The sequence below is a fragment of the Cervus canadensis genome, chromosome 20 (assembly GCF_019320065.1).
Source record: "Cervus canadensis isolate Bull #8, Minnesota chromosome 20, ASM1932006v1, whole genome shotgun sequence".
In the NCBI taxonomy this organism is placed as follows: domain Eukaryota; kingdom Metazoa; phylum Chordata; class Mammalia; order Artiodactyla; family Cervidae; genus Cervus; species Cervus canadensis.
Window position 1 is genome coordinate 56,574,067 of NC_057405.1, and position 23,008 is coordinate 56,597,074.

Here is a 23,008-nt window from a genome sequence, read left to right on the forward strand (position 1 = left end):
ATTCAGTTTGCCTTCTGGCTTTCATTATTTCTCATGAGAAACCAACAATAAGTTTAATTACTGCTCTCTTGAAGGTAAGCCTTTTTTTCGCTAGCTGTTTGTATGATTTTCTCCTTAGTTTTAATTTACTATGAATGTGACTAGGTTTGGGGGTTTGTTTTAAATTCTATTTGGACTTCTTAATGTGTGACCATGTTTTTCACCAGTTTTCAGAATATTCTCAGCTATTATCTTTTCAAAAATTGTTTCTGTTCCATTTTTATCTCTTCTTTGCTTCAGGAACTTTAAATTAAATCTTCTCACTGTTTCATCTGTATCTCCTATCCTCCCATTTGTAGTTTCAAAATTTTTTATCTCCATGTTTTCTTCTGGAAACATTATAATTTATTCTTTATCATTATTTACTTCTTTGGCTGTACTGGGTCTTTAGTTATGGCACATGGGATCTTTAGCTGTAGCATGTAGGATCTTTAGTAATACAAATAACATCTATAGTGTCTTGTACCATATGAGACAATATTGATGTAATTACTGACAGACAATTCATCTTGTAAACAGATGACATAAACATATCGACAAATATAGTACAGTACTATATTTGTATTTTCCTTCCTTATGATTTTCTTAATAACATTTTCTTTTCTGCAGCTTACTTTATTGTAGGAATACAGTATATAATGCATATAACATACAAAATATGTGTTAATTGACTATGTTATTAGTAAGGTTTCTGGTCAACAGTGAGCTATTAGAAGTTGAGTTTGGAGAATTATATGTGGATTTTCAACTGCATGAGGAGAGTCAGCTCCCCTAACCCCTACGTTCTGGGAAAACATTTCACTTTATAGGGAGTACACTGCACTAGAAAACAGATCCCATCTGTGAAACATTAGAAAATAGTGTCCCCACAGAAGTAACATTTACCAACTAAACTCTGTTATTCATTGATTTAGAGTTGCACTGTGGGAGAGCTGATGTTATTTCTACCTATCAAATCTAAATCATCATCATCTTCATCCAAAAGTACATATTTATTTGCAGCAAAGTTATAAGATAGATGGTACTTTTAAAATTAATTAATTTGGCCACAGAGTATGTTCAGTCTTAGTTCTCTGACCAGGGACTGAACTGTGTCCCCTGCAGTGGAAGCACGGAGTCTTAACCACTGCATCACCAGGGAAGTCCCAGTTTGTCCTTTCAAAAGTACATATTGAAACTCAATACCTGGCCCTTTTTTCTTCCTCCCGCCTATAGATGTAGTTCCTCCCGGCAAGTGCGCACCGTCTCTCCTCCCGCTCCCCCCAGGGTCAGCGGCCACCTCGGCGCTTTAGAGGCAGCAGTGCCTTGGCAGCACCGGCCTTTGCAGCGGCGGCAGCAGCACCAGGCTCTGCAGCGGCAACCCCCCAGCGGCTTAAGCCGTGGCGCTTTTCAGGGCATTCAGCAGCAGCCTTGCTGTAATCGACAGACACCTTCGAATTAAGCACATTCCTCGAATTAAGCACCAAAAGCTCGCAACATGGCCGAGATGAGCTTCCTGAGCAGCGAGGTGTTCGTGAGGGACTTCGTGTCCCCCCTTCGACCTGTCGGGTTTGGGGGCTGAAGAGAGCTTAGGTCCCCTGGATGACTACCTGGAGGTGGCCAAGCACTTCAAACCTCATGGGTTCTCCTGCGACAAGGCTAAGGCAGGCTCCTCCGAGGGGCTGGCTGTGGGTGGGTTGGTCAGTTTCTCAGACAACAGCAAGGAGGATGCTTTCTCCGGGACAGATTGGATGGTGGAGAAAATGGATTTGAAGGAGTTTGATTTTAATGATACCCTGTTGAGTATGGATGACTTGGAAACCATGCCAGATGAGCTCCTGGCCACGTTGGATGACACCGTGTGATCTCTTTGATCCCCTACTCCAGGCGACTAACAAGGAGCCACCCCCCGCCCCCCCCATAGTGAACCCAATTGGCCATCTTCCAGAAAGTTTACCAACAATTGACCAGGGTGCCCCCTTCACTTTCTTGCAACCTCTTCCCCCTTCCCCAGGGCCCTGTCTTCCACTCCAGATCATTCCTTTAGTTTAGAGCTATGCAGTGAAGTGGTTATCTCTGAAGGAGATAGCAAGCCAGACTCCACCACTGGCATTACTGTGATCCCTCAGTGCATAAAGGAGGAGGATGCCCCTTCAGATAATGATCGTGGCCTCTGTATGAGCCCTGACTCCTCTCTGGGCTCTCCCCAGCATAGCCCCTCCACCTCCAGGGGCTCTCCAAATAAGAGCCTGCGATCTCCAGGTGCCCTCGGTGGCTCTTCCCGCCCCAAACCCTACGACCCTCCTGGAGAGAAGATGGTAGCAGCAAAAGTAAAGGGTGAGAAGCTAGACAAGAAGCTGCAGAAAATGGAGCAGAACAAGACAGCAGCCACTAGGCACTGCCAGAAGAAGAGGGCAGAACAGGAGGCTCTCACTGGTGAATGTAAAGAGCTAGAAAAGAAGAATGAGGCTCTGAAAGAGAAGGCAGATTCCTTGGCCAAGGAGATCCAGTATCTTAAAGATCTGACAGAAGAGGTTCGCAAGGCAAGGGAGAAGAAAAGGGTCCCCTAGTTAGGGTAGTCAGGAGTATGTGTGCTTGTATATAGGAGGCTGAAGCTGTGTTTAAGAAATAAAATTTACTAATAAATAAAATTTATTTATTTATAAAATGTATTTATTTATTTATAAAATTAATAAATAAAAATTATTTTGTAGTGAAAAAAAAGAAAAAAGAAAATACTTGAAAATTGAAATGTGATGTTCAGTTATGTGTGAAGTTAAAAAAAATGTATTTAAAAATCAAATACAGCACTTCAATTTCTTTAAGCTATTTCCTTTATTTCAAAGTGTCAAAAAACTAAAGATATTCTGGTACACACACATATACTATGAATCTAAGAATTCAGAACTATGCAAAGAATTTTTCAATATGACTTTACAAATGAAATATTTACACACTTTAGCATAGTGCTTAATACTTATTTTTGAAATCTATTGCTGATGCTACTTCTAAAGAGCAATGACTCAACCAGAAAAATATTAAAGGGATGCCTTTTCTTTTGTAAAGTGCTTATTAGCAGCCATATCCAAAAGCCAGGGTTTTCAGAAATACATAATATTAAAAGATGCTCAAAGAGTCACTTCTTACAGAATCGAAAATGCCATTTTGTTACTTTGCACATGTAAACTGATTTTATCTGCATTAATGAAGGATTGCTTTCAATGGCCCTCAACTATATGCTTCAAATCAAGATAGTGCTATTAGCATTAGCAGCGTGAACAGTAACAGCAGAACAAACAGCAGCACATTTTAAATAGATCACAGCAGACTAGAAAAACTGTAACAGCTTTTGGATATGTTACATATCCAAGAGTGAGCCTTCTCTTTCACTCTGTATATATGGTAAACATTTTAAAAAATAATAAAAAACATTTTCTTGTCTCTCTATAAGAACATTTTACAGTGTATGAAGGGATTCAGATTCTTGTACCAATTAAGCAAATTCTCGTTTCTATATAGAGCAGCCTTTATATTTTCAACATTTAAAACAAAGCCTAAAAAAAAAAAAAAAAGGAAAGAAAGAAAACCTATATCCACCAAGATGGCGAGAAGGAATTAACAAATGAAACACCTAAAATACCTGAGGGAAGAAACCGTGAACAATTTTGAATTTTTTTTTAAAGGTTTATATAAACATTTCAAAAAGGAATTCATTTTCAACTGTGAGATATCTGACTTCATTTTAATCATGTATCACCTTCATTTGATATTAATAATTTAGAAAAAAATAAGCATCATCTTAGCTGAACTGCTTTCTGTATCAGACTCTACTGACTCATGCCTGCAGTATAAACCATTCAATAGTCTTAGAGTGAGCATCCCCTCAGGTTCCTATTTTCTGAATCTTAAGGGTTTTTTTACTCCTCCTTTTCCTCTCTTCCAAAACTCCTCATATCTTCCAAGAGAAAATCCCTATTTAAAAAAAAAATCACAATTTAAATACAGTGTGACAATGCTACATTTGATTTAAAATAGTAATAAATTATAAATTGCCAAATAACTTAATATTTCACAATGCAAATCCCTGGTATAAAAAAGAATCCATCTTGCCCTGAATATAATAAAGCAGTCCAGTGATTTCAAATTACTTATGAAATAAAGGCAAAAATAAGGTGTAAAATACTATTTATAAAAGTCAAGTAAGAAACCAGTTATCATAAATCTTTTTACAAAGATAAATGTAATGTGCCTTCCCAGTTCTAAAAATTGTTTGGGAGGTTTGTAATTAGTGGTTTCAAAAATGACTTTAAGGAAACTAGAGATGGAATTACATATTAATTGTAATATATGACATATTAAATATATGTGATAATAACACTGCAGTGATGAGAAATTTAATCTTTGGACTTGCTACTTTTTGGCAAGTACATTTTTTTCAAAGTCTTTGCTATAACTGATTAATTTTTAAATGTTAGTTTTCAAAAACTTTGCTATTTGAGATACTATGTTAACCAAGGAGATACGGGAAGTCTCAGTAACAATATGTCTACAAAATAAAACAAAGATTGTTCTTGCATCTTTTGTTATTTTAACAAATACACTTTAAAATAGACAACATTGCTATGCCTGGAAATTAAAAATACCCAAACCCTTAAAAATGGGGTGGAAAAGGAAAGAAAAATGGAAAATTCTTATTTAAAAATAAATCTGAAGTCCTTGCATTTCTTAAGAACTTGACTTGTCAAATCACAGTTTATCTTCTTTTTGACCAAGCTGTGTCTTCCACCATTCACCCATGGGATAAGATGCTGATTCTCCATTCTGTAGGTTTCAATTGGAATTTTCTTGAATGTTTGCAAAGCTTGTACTGGACTTGAGACGTTTCGCTACATAAATCAAAAGTATTATATTTTAACTTAAATTTCATTCTCCAAACATGATAATTCATTATTTTATGTAAACTACAGTGTTCATCTATTAATTCTATGTTTGAACCTGAATCTATTCAATCTTATAAGAATTAAATCTACATCTGTTTTTTTCTACTAAACTCAAAAACATAACTTTGCTAGAAGCACATGACTTTGTTAGAAGCAGTACCAAATAAAACAGACAAGTTATGTCATTCTGAATCTTACAATCTTAAATATTTTAGAAAGTACTCTAGTTAAAAAATGGAAGTGCTATAAAGTATAATAAAATTATATATTTAGAAGTCTAATCTAGAAATCCAAATCTAAGTTTCTCTTGAAAGAATTCAGTGAAATAACTCTGCAATGTTTAAAAAAGTTTTAAATGGTTTACAAAGAAAAGTGAGTTGGATATTACACACACTGCACATAAATGGCTGCTAATAAAACATATACAGTCAATTTTGATTATGGTGTTGATAGGACTGAGTCATTAGAGTTAATAAAGAAAATCATGGTTATTGGCTAGGTAATATGTTTTGTTCTTATAGTTAAACACGTTTCTCATGTTCCAGAAATTAAAAACAACCATGCCAAAAAAAAAAAAAACAACCATGTCATAGCGAAGGTAACTTATACTGGAAAACTAAGGAATCTCTCTACTTCAGAGGTTCTCAACACTAGAACAGAGGTTATGATTTAGTATTCAGGCATCTGATTGTGCTTTTTCTTTTTGTTTTTTGAAAGCTTTGCAGACAACTTTGATGTATGGCCAAGGATGAGAATGACTATTCTAGTTTCTATCAGGGTCTGCCCTGACCACTCTAAAGTGCAAGATGACTACATGACTTCCTCGGACCAGTGTATGGCTTCAGCCTAAACTTAAAAGGAACTTAAACTAAAAAACAACCTAAGATAAAGTCTTCTTAAGCCTTCAGTGGATTTGGGAAGCAAACTTAATCAAAATGTTTTTTTAAAATTATGTTGTTTGATAATTTTAAAATTATTTTAATTTGAAATTAAAATTTTAAATTTTAAATTATTAAATATAATCTAGTTTTTAATTACCAAATTCATTAAACCAATCAGGTAGCAACACCAGTGAGTACATATAACCATTACCCTGTGGCTCAGTGGTAAAGAATCTGCCTACAATGCAGGAGCCACAGGAGATGCACATTTGATCCCTGGGTCGGGAAGATCCCCTGGAGGAGGGCAAGGCAACCCACTCCAGTATTCTTGCCCAGAGAATCCCATGGACAGGAGCATGGCAGGCTACAGTCCATAGCGGTACAGAGTCGGACAGGACTGAATCGATATAGCAGGCACACACCCACATATAACTGTAACTTCTTTGCTTCCTTATTCTCTATCTGATAAATCTTCACAATATCCAAAAACTACCCCAGGGATCATCTAATGGTAAATTCCAACATCCCTAATGCCGAGTGCATCTTCTCTTTCTCTGCAGTCCAACCACAGTTTATGTACTTCTACTACATTTGTTGTAATGATTGGATTACGGTCAGGATATTTTTTGAGGGCATCTGTTGTGCCATGCTCCTTTTTAAATCCCTAGTTCCCATAGGACTTGATGAATGGGAATGTATAAAATGGTAGCATAAAGAAAAGCAAATTAAAATTTCCATGAAGTAACAGCACAAGAATTATTTGCTTATGCTAGCATTTCCTTAAATTCATCATTTAATTCATAAACAATGCTTCTGCAAAACATTAATAGGTATTATGCAAAGGTCCTATTGTCAAGTTTGGGGGATATAATTAACGTTCAGGTACACTATGAAGCTCATGTAAAGGAATTTTACAGGACTAGCATTTTGAGGAACACACTCTAGGAACTGCTAACTTTAAGTATAATGTTTTTTTATTCCACAAATATTTTTGAGCATTTATTATGGGCCATGTACTTTCTAGATGCTGGTGATACAGGTGAGCAAGATAAATGAAATCCATTTTCTGATGGAACTTACAGTTGAGTCACGGTAGACAAACAAATAAGGTAGAAAATAAGTGGAAAAGTTAATTTACACAGCAATTATATGCTATTAAAGAAAGATGATATATAAGAACTAAAAGAAGGGTGTATTCTTAGGTTGGGGGGATGGTCATAAAAGGTCTCTTAAGTCTTTGACTTAAGACCTGGACGACAAGAAGCCAGTCAAGGAAAGTAGGGAGGGCAAATATAAGAGCCTTGGAAGGAAAAAAAAAAAAAGAGCCTTGGAAGGAAGGCAATGTGAATGAACTTGGTGTCTGAGAGGAGAAGAAACCTACATACAGCATCATGAGTATGGAGAGAGGTGCATGCAAGTAGTTTAGGAAGGCAGATAGGAATCAGATCACATGCAGCTTGCAGAATAGACCCTAGAATAAGTTTGTATTTTATTCTAGGTGCAACAGGTACACAGGTACACAGAGGATCATGGTCAAATTTGTGTTTAAAAATTCACTCTAGCTGGTATATGGAAAATGGATTGTATTGGGTCAAGAAATTAATGTACAGGTATCAGTCAAGGGACCCCTGAATTAGTGCTGATAAGGGACAATATATTTAAGATATATTTTTGGAAATAGGGCTGGCAGTATTTGCTGATGAGTTGAAAGGAGTGGGGAAGGGAATATGGGAATGGGCAAATAAAAGAAAAGAAAAAGAATTAAGAAAATAGAAAGACATTAAAAGAAATTCAGAGACAAGATTTGTGACTTGTGTAACCAGATGAACTCTTACTGTTCAGATCAGTTCAGTCACTCAGTCGTGTCCGAATCTTTGAGACACCATGGACTGTAGCACTCCAGGCCTCCCTGTCCATCACCAACTCCTGGAGCCTACTCAAACTCATGTCCATCGAGTTGGTGATGCCATCCAACCGTCTCAGACACTGTCATCCCCTTCTCTTCCCGCCTTCATATTTCCAAGCATCAGGGTCTTTTCCAGTGAGTTAGTGCTTCACATCAGGTGGCCAAAATTGGAGTTTCAGTTTCAGCATCAGTCTTTCCAATGAATATTCAGGACTGATTCCTTTAGGATTGACTAGTTTGATCTCCTTGCAGTCTAAGGGACTCTCAAGAGTCTTCTCCAACACCACAGTTCAAAAGTATTAATTCTTCGGTGTTCAGCTTTCTTTATAGTCTAACTCTCACATCCATACATGACTACAGGAAAAACCATAGCTTTGACTAGATGGACTTTTGTTGGCAAAGTAACGTCTCTGCTTTTTAATATGCTGTCTAGGCTGGTCATAGCTTTTCTTCCAAGGAGCAAGCGTCTTTTAATTTCATGGCTGCAGTCACCAAGTGCAGTGATTTAGCAGCCCCCCAAAATAAAGTCTGTCACTGTTTCCATTGTATCGCCATCTATTTGCCATAAAGTGATGGGACCAGATGCCATGATCTTTGTTTTCTGAATGTTGAGTTTTAAGTCAACTTTTTCACTCTCCTCTTTCACTTTCATTAAGAAGCTCTTTAGTTCCTCTTTGCTTTCTGCCATAAGGGTGGTGTCATCTGTGTATCTTTGGTTACTGATACTTCTCCCAGCAATCTTGATTCCAGTGTTTCATTGAGCCTGGCATTTCACATGATGTACTCTGCATATAAGTTAAATAAGCAGAGTGATAATATACAGCCTTGATGTATTCCTTTCCTGATTTGGAATCAGACTGTTGTTCCATGTTCAGTTCTAACTGTTGTTTTTTGACCTGCCTACAGATTTCTCAGGAGCCAGGTCAGGTGGTCAGTTATTCCCATCTCTTTCAGAATTTTCCAAAGTTTGTTGTGATCCACACAGTCAAAGGCTTTGGCATGGTCAATAAAGCAGAAATAGATGTTTTTCTGGAACTCTCTTGCTTTTTCAATGATCCAACGGATGTTGGCAATTTGATTGATCTCTGGTTCCTCTGCCTTTTCTAAATCCAGCTTGAACATCTGGAAGTTCAAGGTTCACGTACTGTTGAAGCCTGGCTTGAAGAATTTTGAGCATTACTTTGGTAGTGTGTGAGATGAGCACAATTGTGCAGCAGTTTGAACAATTTTTGGCATTACCTTTCTTTGGGATTGGACTGAAAACTGACCTTTTCCAGTCTTGTGGCCACTGCTGAGTTTTCCAAATTTGCTGGCATATTGAGTGTAGCACTTTAACGGCATCATCTTTTAGGATTTGAAATAGCTCAACTGGAATTGCATCACCTCCACTAGCTTTGTTCATAGTGATGTTTCCTAAGGCCCACTTGACTTCACATTCCAGGATGTTTGGCTCTAGGTGAGTGATCACATCATCATGATTATCTGGGTCGTGAAGATCTTTTTTGTATAGTTCTGTATCTTCTTGCCACCTCTTCTTAATATCTTCTGCTTCTGTTAGGTCCATACCATTTCTGTCCTTTATTGAGCCCATCTTTGCATGAAATGTTCCCTTGGTATCTCTAATTTTCTTGAAGAGATCTCTAGTCTTTCCCATTCTGTTGTTTTCCTCTATTTCTTTGCACTGATCACAGAGCAAGGCTTTCTTATCTCTCCTTACTATTCTCTGGAACTCTGCATTCAAATGGGTATATCTTTCCTTTTCTCTTTTGCCTTTAGCTTCTCTCCTTTTCTCAGTTATTTGTAAGGCCTCCTCAATTAGCCATTTTGCCTTTTTGCATTTCTTTTTCTTAGGGATGGTCTTAATCACTGCCTCCTGTACAATGTCACGAACCTCTGATCATAGTTCTTTAGGCACTCTGTCTATCGGATCTAACAGCTTCAGTCTATTTATCACTTCCACTGTATAATTGTAAGGGATTGATTTAGGTCATACCTGAATGGTCTAGTGGTTTTCCCTACTTTCTTCAATTTAAGTCTGAATTTGTCAATAAGGAGTTCATGATCTGAGCCACAGTCAGCTCCCTGTCTTGTTTTTGCTGACTGTATAGAGCTTCTCCATCTTTGGCTGCAAAGAATATAATCAATATGATTTCAGTATTGACCACCTGGTGATGTCCATGTGTAGAGTCTTCTCTTGTGTTGTTGGAAGAGGGTGTTTGCCATGACCAGTGCATTCTCTTGGCAAAACTCTGTTAGCCTTTGCCCTGCTTCATTTTGTACTCCAAGGCCAAATTTGCCTATTACTCCAGGTATCTCTTGACTTCCTACTTTTGCATTCTAGTCCCCTATAATGAAAAGGACATCTTCTTTGGGTGTTAATTCTAGAAGGTCTTGAAGGTCTTCATAGAATCGTTCAAGTTAAGCTTCTTCAGCATTACTGGTTGGGGCAGAGGTTTGGATTTCTGTGATATTGAATGGTTTCCCTTGGAAACGAACAGAGATCATTCTGTTGTTTTTGAGAGTGGATCCAAGTACTGTATTTCAGACTCTTTCGTTGACAATGAGGGCTACTCCATTTCTTCTAAGGGATTCCTGCCCACAGTAGTAGATGTCATGGTCATCTGAGTTAAATTCACCTATTCCAATCCATTTTAGTTCACTGATTCCTAAAATGTAGATGTTCACTCTTGCCATCTCCTGTTTGACCACTTCCAATTTGCCTTGATTCATGGGCCTAACATTCCAGGTTCCTATGCAATATTTTTCTTTACAGCATCGGACTTTACTTCTATCGCCAGTCACATCCACAACTGGGTGTTGTTTTTGCTTTGGTTCTGTCTCTTCATTCTTTCTGGAGTTATTTTTCCACTGTTCTCCAGTAGCATACTGGGCATCTACTGACCTGGGGAGTTCATCCTTCAATATACTGTCTTTTTGCCTTTTCATACTGTTCATGGGGTTCTCAAGGCAAGAATACTGAAGTGGTTTGCCATTCCCTTCTCCAGTGGACAACGTTTTGTCAGAACTCTCCACCGTAACCCGTCTGTCTTGGGTGGCCCTACATAACATGGTTCTTAGTTTCATTGAGTTAGACAAGGCTGTAGTCCATGTGATCAGTTTGATTAGTTTTCTGTGATTGTGGTTTTCATTCTGTCTACCCTCTGATGGATAAGGATAAGAGGCTTATGGAAGCTTCCTGATGGGAGAGTCTGACTGAGAGGGAAACTGGGTCTTGTTCTGGTAGAGGCCATGCTCAGTAAATCTTTAATCCAATCAAACAAAGACACTGATCAGAAGTAGTATGTGTCTCCTGCAGCGTTAAATAGATTTGCAAAACAAATACAATGCTAAACTTTAAAGGTACATGAAGCCCTGAAAAATAGTTTCTCAACAGTGAGGTCCCTGCAGTGTTTTGTTATTATTCTAAATAAGTGCTTTTAAGACTGAGTTATGACATATTTACAGAATTCTGACAATCTTCAAAATACTTTACTAAATACACCCATGATAAACTCTTTGAATTGTGCAAACTGATCTACAAGTAATCTTTTTTTTTAAAGTCAAATTAGAAGTGAAGTTAGATAAATCATGAAGAAATGCCAGAAAAAGATTTACAGGGAAAGAAATTTTATATCACAGGTTCCTAGACTAGGAATAATATTTGAGAGAAAAAAAGCCTGATGTTTTTCTCCAGAAAATATCCTCTTTTAAAAATACTAAAACTACTCAGGGATAAACCCATATTTTCATTCTGATAATACAGAAGAAACATATGAGACTTGGAAGTCACTTTTCTTTGGCTACTTGAAACCTTCTAGTTAGTGCTTTTTCTGCTCTGCCCTGTTTGATAGGGAGAAAGGAAAGGAATTAATACATACTGAGTATATGCCATATGTCAAATAACTTTCTTGCAACTACAATTCCAATTTGTTCATAAACAAACTGTCTCTGTGCAAACTACAGTTTATCCCTACCTGCTGCTTGTCCGGTGGTTCTGTCATGGGTAGTTCTGCAAATGGGCCTAAAAGTGGTCTCCTATTTATTTACCTATTATGGCAATTTCAGGTTTGCAAAGCCTTTGTTGCTATTGCTGTTGTTGTCAACTTTATTCCAGGGAATCTAGCTTTCTCAATAAAGCTTCTGAAAGATATTGTATATTAAAGTTTGATTATAAATTCACTTATAAGCCTACACATCTCTTCCATTAGCGAACAGAGTTGTAAAATTTGAAGAAGACAGCTGTTTCAAGCTAATATACCTTGAGCTCTCAGAGTATATATCATTTCTAAAGCAGGCTTAGATTTTTTTTTAAATACAGATTTTTATCTAAGTAAAAGAATAATCATAAAAAGAAACTTACGTAGGATGAGTTTGCGCTTCTTTTGCTCTGAGTGAAGAAAACTACTAAGGTAGAAGACAACAGGTAGGAAGAGAATGAACACAGAAACAGCGATTACAGGCACTGTGTCACTGCAAGGGACTGAACAGTTGAAAGTTCGACTCCAAAGTTTGCGAGTAATATTCATCTGAAACAATAACAAATACTGTTACTCTGTTTTTCATTTAATTTGTCTTCAAATTCATATAATTATTTTGTTAATAACAAGAACCCAGAATTTAGACTAAAAAATTATTAACAGTTGAGGACAATTTCTTTTTGTGGGGAAATAAGCTGGTTCACAATTAGTCACTGTATAAATTTATACCCATACAAAAATCTCATATTCAGAATTCATAATACTGTCCAAAGAATTTCAACCTTTCACAGACTTCAAACAGAATTTGCATCAATAGAAATATAGTTAGCCTGTGCTTCGTTCATTAAAAAATACTTAATAAGGGTAGCTATGTGAGGTGATAAATGTTAACCTGACTCTGGGAATTCCCTCACAGGGTACATCAAATCATCATGTTGTACGCTTTAAATATATAACAATTTTACTTGTCAAATATACCTCAATAAAACTGGGCGGGAAGTGTCACAAAAACAAAATATTTTTTTTCATATGTTATCTATGTAATCTCACTGAGCTTGTTGCAATATTTTTAGAATGGAAATAAAAATATCAACTTTATAAGGCATCTCTTTTTTTTTATAAGGCTTCTCTTCAAGAGATGGTATCTATGAAATGCTTAACCTCTTATCTAATATATTATGAAAGATTCATACTCACGGCAAGTAATTTTTTAAGTATGTAGCATCTAATGAGTCACAGAAACTTTATTAGGACAATGTGTGCATGTGTGCTAAGTCCCTTCAGTCATGTCAGACTCTATGTGACGCTATAGACTGTGGCCCGCCAGCCTCCTCTGTCCGTGGGGACTCTCCAGGAAAGAATACTGGAGTGGGCTGCCATGCCCTGCTCCAGGGATCTTCCCAACCCAGGAACTGAACCAGTATCTATCCCATTCACTGGCAGCCGGGTTCTCTGCCACTAGTGCCACCTGCGAAGTTCTTATTAGACAATATTAACATCTTATTTAGCAGCATGCTTTAAATATACTTAGGGGCTACTGTACCTCGCATTCATTAAGCTCATGATTTCTGTCAAACAGGCTAAATGATATAAAGGAACTGTCCAATTTAATGTAGAAAACTGTTCCTGCCTCAATTTTGTTTAATTGAGTTTACAAATGGTACCTTATAAGTTTGTTGTAATTTTTGCTTATTGCAAGATGAATGTTCTAAAATAGGTTGGTCATGTTGATTTCTTCTGTAATCCAACTTATGTCATAGAACCAATATTCATTTTTCTTCTTTATTAAAATAATTAAAGACTATTATTCTTTTTTATTGGAAGATAAGTTTTCTTTTAAATTCTTTTAAAGAGAACATAAAAATTCTTTTAAAAATATAAAAATTCTTTTAAAAAGATATTTATTATTTACTTGGAACCTACTAGAAAGCCAAGTATTGACTATTCTAAACATCAGGAACAGCAGTAATGAACAAAAATCCCCATGGTACATCCATCTTAAGTGCTTTTTACCATTCTAAATATTACTGATCCACTATGTTCATCTCAAGCTGCTATAATTCACACTCATCATTCTCAAACATTACGTTTACCAATTTTGACCACAAATTATCTGCTTTTTGCCAATAATTTTTCAATTTCTTCTAACACTTCAATAATCAGGCATCACATTCCCATAAAAAGGCATGATCGCCATCTAGTGGTACCCCATGTAAAGGCAGGCTATTCAATGGAGAAGAGTTTTTGTTGACCATTCTTTCAACCCATACATGTTACTAAGGACCTGCTATTTGCCAGGCGCTATTCTAGAAAACTGAACAGTGAACAAAAAAGGACATGAAGTCCTTGTCCTCCTGAGGCTTATATTTTTTAGTCAGGAGAGAAAGACTACAAATAAGGAAACAAAACTTTTCAGATGGTAGTAGATACAAAGAAATAAAGCAAGAGGATAGGAAGTAATTGAGGAATGGCTTCAGAAACATAGTAACAACAAACCTACAGACTTCCTGAATTAGTAACAAGTGCACAAACAAACTAAAATGCAAACATTTAACAATACCCATACCTCTGAAAATGACACTCATCATCAAATTTAAAAAACAAAAAGTATAAATGAAGTATAATTGATTAAAATATTAAATCACTATGTTGTATACTTGAAACTAATATAATATTGTAAATCAACTATAATAAAAAGAACCAAATATACTACATTATCAACTTGCTGATGAAGTATCTGATTAATTTCCATTTTAGCTTTACATATCAGGATATTCTAAAACTTTACTTAGCGACTAGTTATTTCTGGTTGAAGACAGCATATGCAGATTCTAATAATAACACTGAAGGCATATTCAACACTGCAAAACATATATTGTTTCACAAGCAAAGTACTTACTGCATCCTCCACGTCAATGCATAAATGTGTTCCAAATTCAGCCTTACTTTCACGTTCATTTATTTTTTGCATTTCACTGTACAGACTACTCAGAGTTTTATATGCTTCACGACAGTTTTTGCATACTTCTGAATAATTTCTTAACTGAAGACTGTGTGTGCTCCCCTAAAATGTCAAAGGCACATGTGATACACGTTATGCATGTAATACACACACTAAACATTGAGTTTGAATTAAATTTCCTAGAAGAAAATAGAGTACATTAAAGTGCTGAGCTGTGATGTGGGGAAGGTTGCTAAACCACCGTGAGCCTTGGTTTTATCACCTATAAAGTAGGGATACCCTTACCTGTATTATAGTTCCCAAGGAATAAAGACTGATGTATAACACATAGCAAAATATTTGGCACTTTCTAGTTGCCCCTGAATTTTGAAAATGACAGCACTAGTCACTGTTAACTGAGAACAACACTACCTCATACACCAAATTAATGATACCTATATACCAAAAATTTCCTAAGTTATCTTGTCATTTATACATCTGCCCTTATCTATCCTACTTTCACCAAATAAAGTATGTTCCTGCCTGTACTGAACTTGAACACTGAAGTCTACCTTATTGAGACAAAGAGGACTTTATTAAAATCCCCAGCCCTCTTTACCCCAAGGCTTATAATCCAGGCCTTTCTGGCCAACAAAAAGGGACTAATACCAATGGGTTGTATAACCTGAAATGAAGATAATGAGTATAAGACATAAAGTTAGTGGATCTTAATCTTTTCCACTTCTAGTACTAACACTTATTATTTCAAGAACAAGTTTGCTAAACAGTTCACACTTTTGTTTTCTATTCCATTTATTCTTTACCTTGGAGCCTGAAGAAATAACATTAACTGACTGCTGGAATGAAAGAGAAAAGAAAAAAATTAAAGAAATCAAGCTGATGGAGCCTCTACAACATTACCCTCACCATCTGACAGAGAAACTCAGTCTCTGTTCAGTTCTGCCACAAGAAATAGCCCATCACCTGTTTTTTATAGAACAAACATACATTTAGCTAAATATGTTCAATCAAAAATTGAGCTCAATGCCTTGACAGAGGAGTATAATTTTGTCATTTATATTAAAACTTAAAATGTACATATCCTTTGACATTGCAGTTTCACTTCTAGGAATTTACCAGACAGATAAACATGGACAATACCACCAGCCCTGCCAAGGGCAAGTAGAACCACAACTGACCCCAAAGCCAGCGTGCCCTCCCTCTGAGGACCTTGTGGCTGTCATGTCCATCTGTCCATGGGTCTTTCTTTGCTCTGAGTAACTCCAAAAGGGGGAACTGCAGCTTATCTGAGCTTGAGTGCTGGGCAGAGGCAGCTGACCACAAGCCAGTCAGGCAGTCCTCCAAAGAAACAGGGGAAGAGGACAGTTTGGACCTCGGAAAGACACATGGGGCCAGGACAGCAGACAGCTGGAGACCTCTGGCTCCAGCCAGTCTGGGGGTCAAGGGCAAAATCTGCATGCAGGTCAAGGAACAACAGTTAGAACTGGACATGGAAATTGGCTCCAAATTGGGAAAGGAGTACGTCAAGGCTGTATATTGTCATCCTGCTTACTTAACCTACATGCAGAGTACATCATGTGAAATGCCGGGCTGGATGAAGCACAAAGCTGCAATTAAGATTGCCAGGAGAAATATCAAGAACCTCAGATACGTAGATGACACCACCCTTATGGCAGAAAGCAAAGAGGAACTAAAGAGCCTCTTGATGAAAGTGAAAAAGCTGACTTAAAACTCAACATTCAAAAAATGAAGACCATGGCATCTGGTCCCATTATTTCATGGCAAATAGATGGGAAACAAAGGCAACAGTATGAGACTTTATTTTTGGGGGCTCCAAAATCACTGCAGATGGTGACTGCAGCCATGAAATTAAAGGATGCTTCCTCCTTGGAAGAAAAGCTATGACCAACCTAGACAGCATATTAAAAAGCAGAGACATTACTCTGCCAACAAAGGTCCATCTAGTTAAGGCTATGGTTTTTCCAGTTGTCATGTATGGATATGAGAGTTGGACTATAAAGAAAGCTGAGCACCAAAGAATTAATGTTTTTGAACTATGGTATTGGAGAAGACTCTTGAGAGTCCCTTGGACTTCAAGGAGATCCAACCAGTTCATCCTAAAGGAAATCAGTCCTGAATATTCATTGGAAGGACTGATGCTGAAGCTGAAAGTCCAAAACTCTGGCCACCTGATGGGAAGAAGTAACTCATTGGAAAAGACGTGATGCTGGGAAAGATTGAAGGCAGGAGAAGGGGACAACAGAGAATGAGATGGTTGGATGGCATCACTGACTCGATGGACATGAGTCTGAGCAAGCTCCAGGAGTTGGTGATGGACACGGAAGCCTGGCATGCTGCTGTCCATGGGGTTGCAAAGAGTCAGACATGCCTGAGTGACTGAACTAAACTGAACTGACACCCCAAAAGGACTGTCCTTGTTTGTAACAGTAAAATACTGAACCAAACAAGAATCTCCATCAATATAAAGACTGACTGACTAAATGGTGGCATGTGTGTGCTGCTGTATTTAGTCACTCAGTCATGTCTAATTCTTTGCGACCCCATGGACTGTTGTCTGCCAGGCTCCTCTGTCCATGAGATTCTCCAGGCAAGAATACTGAATACTGGAGTGGGTTGCATGCCCTCTTTCAGGGGATCTTCCCAATCCAAATGGTGGCACAGCCAAACAATAAAAAAGCCCTGTGATGTTTGAAACAAATGAGGAAGCAGGATTCTGGGAAGATGATGACATCAGCATGTGCCTGTCTCCTGATTTGTTTTCTGAAGAGACTCAAGAACAGACAGTAAACCCAGGCCCCTGAAGAGCACTGTAAATTATACAGGCATGCCACGCCCATCTCCTCATGGGAAGGCTGTGCAACAGCTATCACACCATTCCCAGGGAAACTAGCTGGCACCACAGTCTTGCATCTAGAGATGCAAGGGGCCGGCAAAACAGCCCCACCATGCCTGCAAGGCCATCCACAACAAGCAGTCTCCACACCCATCAAGACAGTCCAGCCTCCCAGAAAAGCTACCTGTAAACACATACTGACATAAGATGTATCTGGTCTGGAACTTAAACCCACATCCCTGCCTCATCGTTGAGCCAGAAGCCTCCGCCACAGCCAATACCATCAATTTCACTGCTACTACCTATCTCTTTAGCTAGTTCCCCTCCCCTCTGTAACACACACACACACACATGCACACGCACAGACACAGCCCATATAAACTGGCGTTGCCCATACACACACACACCCTATAAAACACTGGCGTTGCCCAGAACTCAGGCCACTTTATCACCTCTACCTACACTCACATCCAAGTCTCCAGGCTTGATGCTATCTGTAACCTGATGACTCAAATCTATAGCTCCAGCTCATACCTCTCCCTGAGAATAAATAAACCAATCAACCATTCAATTTAAGGAATGAGAAAAATGACAAAACCAAAGGAATATAGGAGGAATTAATCAGTGCAAAAGCATAAATTAACACATTATGAAAAATAAAGCAGAAACTGATAAAGACAATTGTGGGTTTTCAGAAAGATCAATACAAACGTACCTTCAACAAGCCTAAATAAAATTCAAGGGAAAAAAGGTCTCATAAGTACAGCATTTAAAGTATGAAAGGAAATGTAGCTACATATATGATAGAAATTTTAAGGAGTAACCATTTACTAAATGGAATGCATTATCCTGGAATGAATCCTGAAACAGAAAAAGGATATTAGTAGGAAAACTGGTGAAATCAGAATGAAGTCTGGTAGTTAAGAGTTATGTACCAATGTTCATTTCTTATTTATGACTAATGTACCATGGTAATATAAGATGAACATTAGAAGAAACTGGGTCAAGGGTATACAGGAATTCTCTGTATTACCTTTGTAACTTTTCTGTAAATCTAAAATCATCCCAAAATAAAATATTTAAAAATAGCCAGTCAAAATCTGTAGTGGGGGAAGAAAAGATACAATTCCCAAGGGCACCAAACACTACATAGTAATACCTTGAAATAGGGACTTTTCCAGTGGTCCAGTGGTTGGGAGTCTGCCTTGCAATGTTGGGGATGCAGGTTTGACCCCTGACCAGGGAGCCAGGATGCCACAGCACAGAACTACTAAGCCTGTGCTCCACAACCACTGAGTCTTCGTGCTCTGGAGCCAGCACCCACAACTAGAGGGCCCGTGTGCCACAGCGAAAGAGCCGGCATGACACAACGAAGACACGCCACAGCCAAGTAAGTATTTCTTAAAAACCACCTTGAAGTAAAGTTAAGAAGCATTATAAGGCCTATATGAAATTTAAATAAATAAATAAAACTGTGCTAGAGAACATTAAAAAATAAAGAATAGTGGTGGCTGCCAGGGGCTGGAGAAGGAGGAAATGGGGAGTTATTGCTTAATATGTCGAGTTTCAGTTTGAGAAGATGAAAACACTCTGGAAATGGATGGTGGTGGAGTTGTACAACAATGTGAGTGTACTTTAATGCCAACTAATTTTACACTTAAAAACTGTAATGTGGTAAATTTTGTATTGTTTATTTTATTTCGATTAAAAATGAGTGAATATACTGTACTCCTAGATAGGAAAGATCAATATCATAACATGTCAATGTTTTCCAAATGATAACTCTAAAATGTAATACAACTCTAATAAAATATCAAAATGATTGATTTTTTTTTTAAACTTGGTTCTAAAATTGGTTTCATGGATTTATTTAGTAAGTCCTGTTTTGACAGTCAAGAAGCCATCAGAATAAAAAGTTGGAGCTGAGGCTCACGTGTGTGTGCTCAATCACTAAGTCGTGTCCAGCTCTTTATGACCTCATGGATGTAGCCCACTAGGCTCCTCTGTCCATGGAATTTCCTAGGTAAGAATACTGAAGTGGGTTGCCATTTCCTTCTCCATCCAGGGCATCTTCCCGACCCAGGGATCGAACCCTCATCTCCTGCACTGGCAGGCGGATTCTCTACCATTGAGCCACCAGGGAAGCCCCTAAGCCTCACATCTTACACCAAAATAAATTTCAAATACATAAATGATGCTTAAATATATAAAACAAAAGCCTGAAGATCCTAGAAGAAATCATAGGAGAAAATTTTTAAATAATCTGAAAGTGGGAAAAGGCCTTCTAGTGTGACATAAAATCCTTAACTCATTAATTTTGATAAATCTAATGACATGAAAATTTAAATTTTCTTCACAACAAAAAGAGAAGCATGATAAAAAGACAAACAACAAACCAGGATAAAAATATTTACAACCAAAATCCCAAGAAAAATGCCAGCTTCCCTAAAGTACATGTATCAGAACTAGTGTTGTTTGGTTTCTAAAACCAAAGAGCTCCCAAATAGGTTTGGTAAATGCTGTGTACAATAATTACCATTTGAAGTTTTACATAAGGTACATTTGTCCACTGAAGCTCTGTAGTCCTGTAGTAAAGCATTTCTCACCTTTATTAACACTAAACCTTTTTTTATGGACTATCTATTAAATGCTTGCAGAACGTATTTTGGGAAACATTTATCTACTATATGTTCATCTAATAAATGTTTTTTACTATACTCAGGGAAATTCATAATTCTGTTATCACATTTATTAAAGAGAAAATCATACATACCTATATCTTAAACATGTTTATACCTATTTGTGTGGATTACTTATTTGATTAAAAGCAAGTTTCAAAACTAGGACTTTACCAGAATTCCAGTTTCTCCCTTCACCACCACCAGGAAAGCTCTAATACTAACATTCAAAGGTCAGAGGTGGAGAAAACAAGACCCAATAACTTGGTTTCTTAAAGGCTATCATTTATATTATAATTCAAAACTCAAAGTTACGTTGCTAAACAGAGTCTTTTAAAGTAGGTAAAATATATTTAAGCAAACATTGAGGCAGAGAATAAGCTTCTTATAGACAATCATACTGAACTGCAAAATACATTATTGCATAAACAAAGTCAAAGTAAATTATTGTCAGACAGAACAACATTGTGTTTCAATTAAACAATCACATGCTTCAGTTAATATGTTCATACTCATTAACTCATTGGATCCTGACTACAAAATACTGGAAGGTAGTCAGCATAGATCTTACTATTCCCACCTTACAAATTAAAAGACTGAAGTTTTGTTGATTTGCCCAAGAGCTAGTAATAGAAGGATTTAGCAGAAATCCAGGGTCTACCTCTACATTGTATGTGTGATAAGTATCAACAAGTAATGCTGTAAAAACTGGAATTATTTATTATTCATTTGGACAAAACAGCATTTTAATTTCAAGTATTATATATAGAAATACCTGAAGGTTATTCTCAAAGCAGGTCAAGGTGTGATTAAATTGGTTGAGGAAGTATACTGTGCTATTTGATAATTCTTCACTTTTGTTCGTTAAACAATCTGTCAAGAAACCAAAAAAGCATATTGATATAACTCAAGCAGTAATTATATATAGTCATTTATCTCTTAAGCTGTTACCTTCCATTTCGCACTGTTGTAAACCTCTGTTCAAACAAGCATGAGGATGTCACATGTTAAGAGAATTTTCCAAATACATGAAACTTACCCCTTTTAGTTTCCGAAATATTTTTGTTAACATCATAACCATTTTCATGAAAATCTTAATCACATACTTTCCTCTCTTTGCAAAAACAATATATCAAATAAAATTGAAATTGATGTTTGACAGTACAAAGTCTTAATCATGAATATCAGTTATCAAATGCTGCCTTAATAGGAGTACTTCATGCATAAGACCATTTATCTGCATTAATTTCAGCTACATGTATTTGCTTTTTGACCCTTTTCTGTGTTAAATTTAGTAGTTCTGGGTCTCTTCCATCTCCACTAGTAGGTCAGTTATTGCATCAAAGAGGGTAATTTTTAAAAATCTGCTCTTTCTAATCTATTGTGAGTTGGGAGACCAGAGAAACAAGCTGGTGATAATTTTGCATAAAATACTGATATAGGGACTTACAAGTAACATCTGGAAATAAATACAATTGTTTCATATCTTTCTAAAAATCTCACATAAATGATATTCCTCTGCAACTTGCTACTCTTAGTATTAGCTCAAATTAAGTCCTTTGAATTATTTTATATGCATGAACACAGCACAATGTATTTATCTATTTCCCCTCCTTGGATGAGCCTATCCCTTATCCTCAGTTTGTGCTCTTATTCCTTATCCTCTTGCTGTGCTCTCAGATTACTCTCTGGGATCTAGGTTCAAGAGCCTGGCATCACATCCCAGAACTCATGGTCAGCCATTTCAATCTCTCTCCTAGAATCCTTGTCCTCTTTACGTTCCACATAACCACAAGTATTAATATTTTAAGCCTTCATTATCTTCCCAGGTGGCACAATGTTAAAGAATCTGCCTACCAATACAGAAGCCTGAGTTGGGAAGATCCCCTGGAGTAGGAAATGACAACCCACTGCAGTATTCTTGCCTGGAAAATTCCATGGACAGAGGAGCCGGTGGGCTACAGTCCACAGGGTCACAAAGAGTCAGACACAACTGAGTGACTGAGCACACACACACAACTTTTCTCTATTCCCAACTGTAGTTGTAGAACACTGCTATAGAAAATTTTGAAGTTATAATGAGGGGACTCAATTCAAACTAATGTCAGAGTCACAAAACAATCCTTGTAGATGCCCTGCCAATTATTCCACAAGAGATATTAAAATATTTTCTATTCTCTAGTACTCAACCATACTCTTGTTCCTCTTAAATTCAACTGACAGCTGTACATTATACCCACTCAGGACCATCTATTATTATCTTTCAACTGGGAGGAGAGAGACAGGATAGAAGGCTGTTGCAACTATCCAGGAGAAAGGTGGCAATGCAAACAAAAAGAAATCAATGGATGAGAGACAGACTGAATAAGTAGTGAAGAGTACCAGAATATGCCAACTCAAAATATGCCTTTTTGGCATATGGATTATCCTGAGCTAAAGGACTTTAAGAACCGATAGATTCAGGAAAAACTATAAACAGGGTTCAAGTTTTTATTTTGTAAATAAATTTACACTTGTAAAGATGTATAAAAATTGTAAAAATTGGTAAAATTTTGTAAAAAAAAAATTTTTTTGTAAAAACTTGTAAAAATTCCATTTGTAAAGATGTCTTCCTCTCCAGAGAAAGGAGAACTCATAACTAACTCTTCCCAATGGAGAAGGCTCTAACTTAAATCTACATAACACATCTTACTAAGCAATCCTGTTTACCATACTTTACTGGTCACTTCCCCATAACTTGCCTCCTACATCCAGAAGGCCAAAATTCCTTTCCTCTGATTAGGTTAAGACGG

General features: G+C 37.1%; 1 protein-coding gene and 1 pseudogene across 1 annotated transcript in view; one reads left to right on the plus strand and one right to left on the minus strand.

Annotated features, from left to right (window-relative positions):
• The first annotated feature begins 1,332 nt into the window (after window positions 1–1,332).
• LOC122422788 lies at window positions 1,333–7,280 on the plus strand (annotated as a pseudogene).
• OSTM1 (osteoclastogenesis associated transmembrane protein 1) overlaps window positions 2,835–23,008 on the minus strand; it is a 42,343-nt gene continuing 22,169 nt past the window's right edge. The window contains exons 3-6 of the mRNA XM_043439454.1: window positions 20,992–21,089; window positions 14,622–14,786; window positions 12,106–12,271; window positions 2,835–4,904 (exon numbers count right to left, since the gene is read on the minus strand). Of these exons, the coding sequence (XP_043295389.1) occupies window positions 4,849–4,904; window positions 12,106–12,271; window positions 14,622–14,786; window positions 20,992–21,089 (485 nt within the window). The 3' untranslated portion in view covers window positions 2,835–4,848. The remainder of the gene's footprint in view (window positions 4,905–12,105; window positions 12,272–14,621; window positions 14,787–20,991; window positions 21,090–23,008) is intronic.